We start from the raw sequence: 11,614 nt of genomic DNA on the forward strand, positions 1-11,614 counted from the left end.
TTGTACTTGATTTTTTAAATACTTAAAATTCTTAATAACTTAACTTAAAATTCTAAATATTAAGAAATTATAAATAATTATTAGATGTAAGACATTAATATATTCGTGATATATCTTTGTAGGATAAATTCTAAAAATCGAAACAAATATAGAAACTTATATATAAAACTATCAATTAAGGCATATTTATTAATAGCTTAATATTTATTAAATTATATAAGCGATTTAAGTTGGATGAAATGAGATGGATATATGTATAGTCAGATAGTAGTATAGTAGATTGATGAAGCTATCTCCGTCTTATTTGGTTCAACGCAACTTCAATTATTTATAATTAAATAAATTATAATTTAAATTTTCAACCAATATTTTTCTGTACTAATTTTTATATTTATTTTTGTCTAAAAAAATCAACTATTTAAAGATAATATTCTTATAAATCTAAAAAATCAATAATTTTACATTGCAGAAAATAATTCAACGTAATTTACGTTAAATTACTTATAATTTTAATTTGTATCTGATATATTACAACTTATTTAATATCTTAAACTATCAGTGAAAATCATTACCAATCAATTAATATTGAATTTGACAAATGATAAAGATGTTTATTAAATTTATCAGATTTATTTAGATCGTTTCAAAATTATTTGGCAGATATCTATTTTTAAAAATAGGAAAAACGTAAGAAAACATCGATATTTTCACTACATTAAAGTTTTTTTTTTTTTAGTAAAAATTCGAAAACAAAATTACGAAAATGACGAATAAAAATTGCACGGTTTCCTTTTAAACAAATGGTAATATTATTTTAAAAAGACATTGAATTTTTAATATATTCTATATTTATTTCTCTTTTTTTTATATCAATTACATAAAATAAATTCAAGCACTAAGGTATAAAAAAACTCCAAAGCTTAATTTTATGTATATAATTATTTATATCATCAATTATAATGAATATATAGTTATATACAATATTGAATCTCATTCTTTAACAATAACATCAACAACATGATTAAACAACGTTCCTCATTGGTACACAAATTGTAAATGTACAGATAAAAAAGCATTAGATGAGGTCAATGAGGCATCGAAGGTGGCGTACGCTCAGCGCGCCTTAATTTTTTCTCTCTTTATACATTTTATAATTTCCATATATATTTCGAATCATTTTGGTATTTTGTTCGATTTATTTTTTTTTTCCTTTTTTTTTCTTTTTCTTTTAACGTTAATTGTATATATATGTAATATAATTATATATTATATATAATTATATTACACACACACACATATATATATGTATATATATATACATACATATATATACATATATATATATATATATATATATATATATATATACTTCGTTTAGATACACACGTCTCACATACACACAAATGCGCCACGTGTATCCGTGCGACGCACGAAAATACGATTACGGGTGATGATATCGATTGAATCGGTGCATGATTTAATTATTAAAGAGAGTGCATGAATAATTTGTATCTCGCGAGTAGCCAGGCACCAGTTTCTTCTCGAGAAAGAGAGAAAGAGAGAGAGAGAGAGAGAGAGAGAGAGAGAGAGAGAGAGAGAGAGAGAGAGAGAGAGAGAGAGAGAGAGAGAATGTATGTGTTTGTGTGTGTATGTGTAAGTGTGAATGAAATAATAAGTATAAAAAAAATAATCACTTTTCTTTCTTACGTAAAAAATCGAACTAAATGTACAATTGTAATTTAAAGGGAAAAAAATGATAAATATTAAAAATTCAAGAAATATTCACCCTTTTATCAAGTAAAAATTCTACTGCCTGGCTCGTCCCACGCGACGCAAATCTCGACCAATCATCTAAAACTCTACACAAGGCTCCGACAAATTTCTTTTTTTTTTTTTTTAATCACTTAACGAACGATTTCCACAAAATCTAACGCGCAAACTTTTGTTTTCATTATATAATCGCATCAAGGCGAGGCAGGGTCATCGAGAGTCCTCCATCTTGATTTACGCGATTCTAAAAGCCGCTAAATTAGTCAAACAATTATATGAGAATTGACTTTTATGAACAAACTTTTCTCCTCAAAAAACAAGATGGTTCGATTACGAATTGTAATTTGTTTATTTTATAAAGTATGTGTTTCTTTCGTCTTTTAAGATATTTTATGCTCGTTCCTCGAGAAATCGAATATTTATCAAATCAATAAACAAGTCTAATCTATCTTTTGCGTTTCGATACTTTTTTTCCCATTTCTTTCTTTTTTCTTTTATGAAATTTTCATCGTAATTGCCGATGAAGAAGTAGAAAGAGTTCATTTACAATTATGGTTGTTCTTTGTTACAGTTTTCATTGTTTAAAAGATTCCTCGAAGTCCGATGCAAAATGGTCAGTTTGGAAAAGAGAAAAAGAATAGTACTGTCATATAGCGAGAAGAATAACAATAACATATAAGAGAATTTTCGTAATTAATAATTGGAAATGTGATTTTCGTTCACTTTTCATAGCTAATTCTGATTCACTTTCAGCTTTATTTATTCTTTATTAATTTTGAAAATTTACTATAATATTTTGATAATTTTAATTTTATTTTATTTTATTATATTATTTTATGATAACGAATATCATGTCTCGATACAAACACAAAGGAAATATATAACATTTGAAATTTTATAATTAAGATAAATCGATAATCAGTTGATCACATAGTTGATTCGATATTCGAAATAAAACTTCGTTTGCTATTGTTCGATTGATATGAGAAGAATAAGAAAGCCGAAAGCGATTCATTGACAATCGTTCATTTTTATCCTCATCGTAACATTACATTCGCAATCGATTAAAGGAGCGCATTTAAATATCGATTTTGACATTAAAAAACAGAGAGAGATCGATCGACGTTCTCCGTATCGCGGATCGATACGAAATAATGTAACGAAAAATCAAAAATAGAAAAAAAAAAATGAAAAAATAAAATGGAAATCAGGAGCAACGAATGACACTTATTGCGGCTGATGCTGCACATTGTTTAGTTATTATAATCTTTTTTTTTTTTTTTCTTTTTTTTACATTCATCAAGCTATCCGATTCGCACGCCTCACCGGCCCTTCTCGCCTTAATCGAGCCATACATAGAAAGTTATATACAACGATATAACACGAACTGCAGTGGCAGTGAATAGTGCATATGGATATATTGCAAACAGTAGCAATGGCGGTGGCGGCGGCGACTCGTAATCGCGATACACGGCAGCGTCTACCACAGCTACTTTTTTTGTGTTCTCTCTTTTCCCCGTTAATATTGATCCGCTACGTCCCATTTGCACATTTTCTTTTTTTTTATTATTATTATCCCGTAAGTTAGTCTGAATTTTAACGATCGAGCACAGAAACCGATGCTTTTTTCAATGTATATCATATTGGTCGGATCACACGATACCATTTCCATTTCCTGTACACTCCCCGTGTTACTTTGCTTCCGCACGCGCGAATCGTTTCCCCTGGTTTCCTTTTTTTTTCTCTCCCCCCATTCTTCTTCTTTCTTCTCACACATTTCGTCGATGTAATATCACTTTTTTTTCCATCGCGTGTGTTTTGTGTGTGTGTGTGTGTGTGTGTGTGTGTGTGATGTGTGGTGTGTGATGTGTGCGCGCTGTGCGCGTGTACATGAGAAAAAGAAAGGATGCGCGTGTGTATGTATCTTAATGCATCTGTATCTGTGAATCCATACCGTGTTGTGATTGTGTTGCCATATTACATGCACTCGTACGTATTTTCTTTTCTCTCTCGTATGTTATATCATTACGTGTGCGTGTTTCAGTCATGTTACAGTGACAGAAAAAAGGGGGTTGGGGCGGAGCGGGGGAAAGAGCAAGGAAGAAGTATTTGTGTATAGGTGTATCTGTGTATTTCTTATTTTTTTTTTTTATGTATATTTTGTATGTATATATCTTATTTGATCCGTTTGTTTGTTTGTTTGTTTTTTTTTTACATACATACATATATATACATATACATGCATACAGACATATATACATACATACATACGTGTATACGTATATGGATGTATGTACACATATGTACGTTCGTATGTACACACTCGTGAGTTTCATAAAAATATATAAAAGAGAGTGTCTATGTATACATATATATGTGCATATATACTTATAACGTATATTTAGTCGTATCGATACATAGTCGATTAATACTCAATTTGTGTGGAAAAGGGTATTTTTTTATCGTAATTATTATATATATTCACACATATACATACATACATATATATACACATACACACGTGCATGCATACACGCGTGCACACATGCATATCTACACACAAACACACACACATGCATACATATACGCACGTACAAATATGTGTATATATGCGTACATAAGTACGCGCATACGTATACAATTATATACACATATGTATACATGCATAAATGTATACATTCATACATACATGTATACATACATAGATACATACATACGCACGTACGTGCATAAATTCATACATAGATACATACATACATACGTACGTACCTACATACGTACATACATCCATAGATGCATACACGTTTATGTATAGAATCTGTACAAAGTGCTTGATTGAGATTTTTTTATCATTAGCCGCAAAAGAAGACACTCAAGGTAAAGTTTACATATAGTCCTGCACTCCTGTTCGTACCTATCTTTTGTAACGCTGCACATATCATTTGCAAATTGTTTCATCTAAAACTAAGCATACGAGGTGATTGTTGCATGTATAACAGACTATAACCTTTTTCTTGATTACACAAAAATTGAAATAAAATATATATATCATACGTACATAATTAGCAAAATAAACACGCTAAATTAATATTCGTTTCTTTTAGAAATATCGTGACGTCTATCTATAATATTTGCTTATATTTGTTTCATTAAATGCAAATAGAAAATATAGTGCTTTGTATTATCATTAATCTTTTTTCATTATTTGTGTAAAAATGCTGTAATAATGGAATAAGAAGATTTAATATTTTACAAGCCCATTTAGAGAAATAACATATGTGTATATACATAACCGTGCTAAATATTTTATTTTTCTGGTATAGATTTATATAATTAAATATGATGTCAACTTTTTATTACATAATATGTATGTAGTTACAAAAAAAGTTGCAAATCACGTTTAAAAATTACGTATTACATTCAATAATATAAATATCTTTATCAGTGGACTTGCACACTGATCACAGAGTATTATATAAACTATTTATTTCAATATTTCTGTATTTATAAATCAAGAAGAGAACAGAAGAACATAGAGAAGTGTACATAATCATAATAAAATTAGATATACAATGATAAAATTGCAAATATGCTAAATCATATATCACACTTCTTGTAAGTCTTTCATTTTCAGAATAAAAGCTGTGGTCTGTTCTAATTGCACGAATCACCTACGTACATACGCATATACAGATACATGTACATATATGTATACATATTTCCATTTGCTGACAAGGCAAGATACAAAATCACGATACAGGAGACGAACACACGACTGTCTTTGCAAAGTGAACAATGCATTTACAATGAAAGGACCAAAACGGTGGTTCCTGTCAGTGCAATTTATATCTCAATCAATAATCATATTTCTTCCTCTTTCCTCCTCGTTCCGCATTTTCGCTTATAGTTTACCGTCAAATGACAACATATTCACTTGTTCTGTACCTATTTACATATCCTGAATGAGCTACAGCGATGGTATACGTTAAGTCGCGAAGGCGATTACAATTCCTTAGCGATCAGCCTTGAAGATGTTCTCAAGCATTTTTATTAGTTAAGCTGTTTTGCTTCGCATTGTTTTAAGTATATCTTTTTTTTTCTTTTTCTGTTTTCTTCCTGTACTTCTTCTGTATACTGCTGAATGCATAAAAGGCCGTGGGATATACACAGCCGTTTTACGCTTCAGAGATAAGCCCGTTCAGTCCTTATTCAGCCTTCCATCGAAGACGTTATTATTTCTTCGTCTTACGAAGATTTAGAAAGCTTAACGTGTAGCTACCCTCGGACCGTTTTTCATCATACCGCATCCCGGTATCCCTTTTGCCGTTTCTATACTTCTTTCTTTCTCTTGCAGATTATTCTTCTTTCGTCCTCCTCCTTCTTCTTTTCTTTCTTTACATTTGTCTTCTTTTTTCTTTCTCTACATTATTTTTTTTTACCTTCTTCTTTTATTCGTTATCACAAACAAGCCTCAACGTAAAAAATGTTCGAACACGATGTGAAAATAAATCACGCAGCGATAAATAGCAAAGAACAGAGAAATCTGTTGGACACACTAGAGGATAAAACCGAATCAGTTGTACGTAAGTATCGACGAAATTTTCACCGGTGACACACTATGTAACCAGCGGAAAAAACGGACGTGTTGATGATACGTTTCTATGGACGGGGTTTGCGATAATTATTCGTTGAGGGCATCATACCATAATGCCAGCCAACCTAGACTAGGGACGACGGGCGGCATGATGGCTTCCTTTGCGTGATTAGATATAGGAATAAGGTCCGTCGGTGAGGGCGCTACACAGCAACAGTCAGGAGGCATCATCCTTTCCCCGAGCTCCTCTGCTCGGCTTATATTCCAGACCTGGGTCAAATTGCATCAGCACGAAAACCTATAAATTATCGAGAAGAAAAAAAAAAGAAAAAAATAAGAAGATTATGTATATATATATTAAAAGATAAGAACATTATTATTTTATCGTATAGAAAATATATTAGATTAAATATTTTTTTGATTATTTATATGTATATTAATGATTTGAGAAATACAATAGAGAATTAACAAATTATAAACTGATTATAAATTATTCTTTTTAAATTATTTTAATATTAGAGAATATTTAATAAAATACCGATCCAAATATAGTTTTAAATATTTTAGATATGTCTAGGAAATTAAATTTCAGAATGGTTCATTTTAATTTTAGTTATAGATTCGTGGAATCTTTAAGATTAATTAAAATAATAATCAATCTTTGCATTCTAACAATATTTTCATACCTGATCTGTAGGCAATAACGTGAAATCATCTGGAGGATTTGTAATGACGTATCGTTTAGAAGAAGCATCGCACGATGAGCTTGTATCTCGAAACCTAAAATTGTATCAAGAATTAGTCGAGGTACGCTATTTTTGGCAAACATAAATTTACTTGTTAAGCTAAGTACATTAATATGTACGATTAAACTAAAACTAAAACTAAAACTAAAACTAAACTAAACAGTTGGCAACAGTAAACTAAACACTAAACAAATAAGTGATATAAAGACAATCATAAAAAATGATGAGTATTTGTTGGATGAAGGCAACTTACGATCGTCGCTTCTTTTTTTTTTTATTTGTCATGACGCAAAAACGCAAAATGCAAAAGTGTGCGGCAAAAAACCAAAAGTCATAGTAAGTACAAGAAATGGCATATAGTAAAAGATAATTAATGTGGCAATATAATTAATATGGCAGCAAGATGAAAGATTTTTCAGAAGAAAGATATATATACATATATTATATATATATATATTATGCATATATGTATATATATATGTGCTATAGAATATTCATGTGATGTAATCCAATAAATACCATCGAGAGAAGGAAAAAAGTCCGGTACCTGTACCTGTACAGACCAATGCACAGCATTCCATATGACTTTAATGCTGCGACAAAGAGGTCACCGTACTTGCCTCCTTCGCCATACTGGGCTAATGGCCCGTCGTATAACGCGATTTGACCAACTCGACATCGATCTCTATTGGCCAAACTATCAGGTGTGCTATGGATAAAGAAATAAATAATAAAGATCATAACTTTTCTTTCATACGTAAAAAAATATTAATATTTTCGTCCTTATGAACAAAATGTCATCATGTGATATTATGAACATTGATGTATCATAAAATGTCTATTATATACGATATTATATAGATAAAATATTATGCATAAGAAGCTTGTACGATATTATAAACGAAATATTTTATGTAATAGTATTGTTAACTTTTTAAGCAATTATGTCGTGCATATGGTATGTGTCATGGCTAAAGTTATTACATAGTATATAAACATACATATGACTGATATTCATATTATATAAATTTTATATAAATATTCATTTGATATATAAGTCAAAATAATTTGCATTAAAAATGTAAAATGAATACTTTTAGTAATGAATTGTAATAATATTTTGCAAAATTTATGTGATATTGTGATGTTTCATTATTCTTTATGGTATGTTTTGTTTCATACGAAATAAAAATAACAAAAAATAAATTTTTGCAAAAATATAATCTATCGTTTATTTCGTTATTTACATTTAATTTTGTAAATAGATGTTTCATCAATTTTGGATAATATATTCTAATAAAAGATATATGAAATATTATGAAACATTATAGCACCGTATAAAGAATATTATGATGTTAAATATTTCCTTTTTACTGTCCAATTATAAAGAAAAGTAATATCTACTGAAAATTCATTTGATGAAAATTAATATAAAATTTAATGGCTTTAATTAACATTTTATGTAACACAATTACGCGTTATATCTCCTTATTTATATTTGCTAGCTAAAGACAATAAATATTTTATTAATTTTTTCAAGAAAATATTACGTTATATTTTAATACTATTTAGTATCAAAATAAAATACAAAATATTATTTTGAAATTACTGCCTTTCTCTATAATTGAATAATATAATGTAGAATAAACAACATAATGGTAGAAAAAATTAATTAAATCTATATTTAAATAAATTTTAACTAACTTACCTATAACCTCCTCGTAAACCTGCTCCTTCAGCAAGAATTAATTCTAACTCAGGCGTTGCTCCACCAGTGATTAGAGATCGAATTAAAGTCAGCGCGTTCTGATTGAAATATGTCTGTCGAAAGAAGAAAAAGGAAAATAAGCAAAAAAATTAATACATAAATATAAGTTACGAAGTCAAACCTTTCTCCTAATGTACGGTAAATAAATAATAATATGTGCGATAAATTGCCTATTAAATATTAACATTTTAAATATTAACATTTACGAAAGAATGCAACTAACCGTCGACATTAATGAATCTAATACGCTGACGGCAAAGGCAGTACCGCAAGCAAACGGTTGGGTAAGGTACAGTTCTGTGTCCGGATCATCGTCGTCGTCCTGGTCAAGGAACTGCACGTTGCTATCGTTTACGAGTTCTATATGAAAAGAAAACATTAATATTATGTATCAATATTTATATCACTCCATTATATATATATATATTCTTTATGTAATAATAGCTTATAATAAAATTATTTATTGACCAAAATTTCAAGTATATATATATATATATATATATATTATAGTTAAATATCTAATTGAAAAATATTAAATGTATTCAATTAAATATTTTGAAGTGGTAAAATGATATTTTTTATTTAAATTTTTTAATTAATTTGTAAAAATAGATTCATAAAATTTTAGGAAACTTTAATATAGAATATAATTCGCATAAATAAATAGATAATTAAAAAGATAATAATAAACAATGAATTTGACGTGTTATACCTGTTATCATTGGCACGTTTGCTCCATAAACGGATCCTCGTCGCTGCAAAACGATTGGACTGCCAACTGCGGTCAAATTACCTTGTTCATTATTTGCTGCAATTGTCACTTAACATTTAATTATCGTATACGCGATAGGAAATATAGGAAAATGTTGAATTCGAATTATTATTATTCTAAAATTAACTCTGTAACTACTGTAGTGAAATTTTTCAATAAAAATTTTAATAGATATTATACATTTGCATCTTTAAAAACTTAGAAATTATTGCTCGGCAATGTTAAGAGCAAAATTACGAAATTTTGTAATGTCTGGATTTCGGAGAAGATGAATAGCACACAAGCTTCACAATAACAATTAAAGGTTAAGACTAGTATAAATAGAGCTAGTATGAATACCTTGGCTCAGTACACCAATGGTGTCGTCGAAAGTCATAGCTTTGATATTAAGGGACGCGAGGATGGCTTCCTTGTCGGCGAGGGTGGGGTCATCGTTGCTAGGCACTTTAGCCGACAGGATACAACACATGTCGCACAAATTCACGTTAACGGCACGCAGATCTGCTCTGCTTAATGGTGAACCCTGCAAAAATACAGATGTAATTATATTATAAATTCATTCTTACAATTTTAATATAGAGAAATTTTCGAAAGAAAATTAGAAAGAATTATAATATACAAAGTATTTGAACATTTGAACGAAAAATATTATTCCAAATTATTCATTAATTTAAATAAATGTAATAACTTTACAAATTACAAATATAAAATTCACTTGCATTATTCGCTAATACATAAACATAATTTCATTTTTCAGTCGAGAATTCGATTTTGACTATCAACTGATGGGCTGTTTATACATTCATGGAAAATTCAAATGTAAAAGAAAAATATACAGCGTGCATATAATATTTTTCAACATTTTGAGACAAAATATCAAAAATACAGTGATCACTGTAATATCTTGAAAGTAAAATCTCAAATCAATTGAGTTTTTATGTTTTATTAATAAAAATTCGAATTTGCATAATCATCCGCACTATCTTAAAACATATAAATCTTTTACCTATATTCAAGATATAAGAAAAAAAAAATAAACGAAAAATATCTCTTACGTTTAACACCGATATCTTCGGTAGATTCTGCAACATCTTCCACTCGCGGCGGATGTAATCCACAGACCCAACTATTACTACGTGTTTAAGCTCGTGGTAATGAAAATTGGAAGCTCGTAATGGCATGACAAGGTTTCTCAGTCCGATGAGAGGCGAGTCGGGATCGGCGAATAGGCATACGACGACATGTCCGTTCAAGACTGTCATCGCCGCCTGATTACGATCCAATATGCAGTCTTCGAGGTTACGGGATGGACTCCAATGGAACATACCCGTTGAATCGTACTTCATTTCGGTCTTCTCGAAATCGAAATCCTTCGCCTGATCGTCGGCTATTCCGACTTGAAGACCACCGTTGTTGTTCACGTTCGTACCACCCGAGGCTCTGCTCGTCGGCCTAAAAAAGATAAATTTCACTTTTTATCGAATTATAAGTACCAATTGTTTTTACATATCGTGATAAAATATTATTTGATTAGAACAACAAAGTACTAATATGTTAGAATATTAAGTATGATATCTATTTGATATAATTATCCATGGCTATTTTATTTTTTGAATAGTTGTAAATATAACTAAGCTAATCCTGAAACGCTCAAGCGGATAAATATGAAAATTATAAATTGAAGAAGCGATATAATAATGATAATAATATTATTTAATTAATTAATACTATCGATAAAAAGTCATCGGCCAAAGATAGCAAGAGATTTGAGATTTGAGAAAAATATTATAAAATGCATAAAAATTTTAAATCGATATGAAATATTTATTATATAATCAAGAAACATAATTTAAAGTTTTGTTTATTATTAAGGAAAAAGCAAAATGAGAAATTGTTAACAGGACAGAATGTTACAAATATATGGAATAAATTATTTGAAACATTAATATAGTAAAAATAATAGG

General features: G+C 29.4%; 1 protein-coding gene across 50 annotated transcripts in view; it reads right to left on the reverse strand.

The window, feature by feature from the left end:
* Positions 1-920: 920 nt before the first annotated feature.
* The window catches only part of LOC107995100 (calcium-activated potassium channel slowpoke), a 122,940-nt gene continuing 112,246 nt past the window's right edge, over positions 921-11,614 (reverse strand). For 23 of the 50 annotated variants that reach the window (XM_062079887.1, XM_062079893.1, XM_062079896.1 and 20 more), the window contains 8 exons: positions 10,706-11,102; positions 9,990-10,173; positions 9,591-9,686; positions 9,102-9,238; positions 8,819-8,931; positions 7,658-7,819; positions 7,051-7,144; positions 921-6,662 (listed from right to left, as the gene is read on the reverse strand). In XM_062079887.1, coding sequence (XP_061935871.1) covers positions 6,582-6,662; positions 7,051-7,144; positions 7,658-7,819; positions 8,819-8,931; positions 9,102-9,238; positions 9,591-9,686; positions 9,990-10,173; positions 10,706-11,102 — 1,264 coding nt within the window. In that variant the 3' untranslated portion in view covers positions 921-6,581. The remainder of the gene's footprint in view (positions 6,663-7,050; positions 7,145-7,657; positions 7,820-8,818; positions 8,932-9,101; positions 9,239-9,590; positions 9,687-9,989; positions 10,174-10,705; positions 11,103-11,614) is intronic. The other 27 variants (XM_062079904.1, XM_062079934.1, XM_062079909.1 and 24 more) reach the window with 3 other exon arrangements.

Source organism: Apis cerana, linkage group LG9 (assembly GCF_029169275.1).
Source record: "Apis cerana isolate GH-2021 linkage group LG9, AcerK_1.0, whole genome shotgun sequence".
NCBI classification, from domain to species: domain Eukaryota; kingdom Metazoa; phylum Arthropoda; class Insecta; order Hymenoptera; family Apidae; genus Apis; species Apis cerana.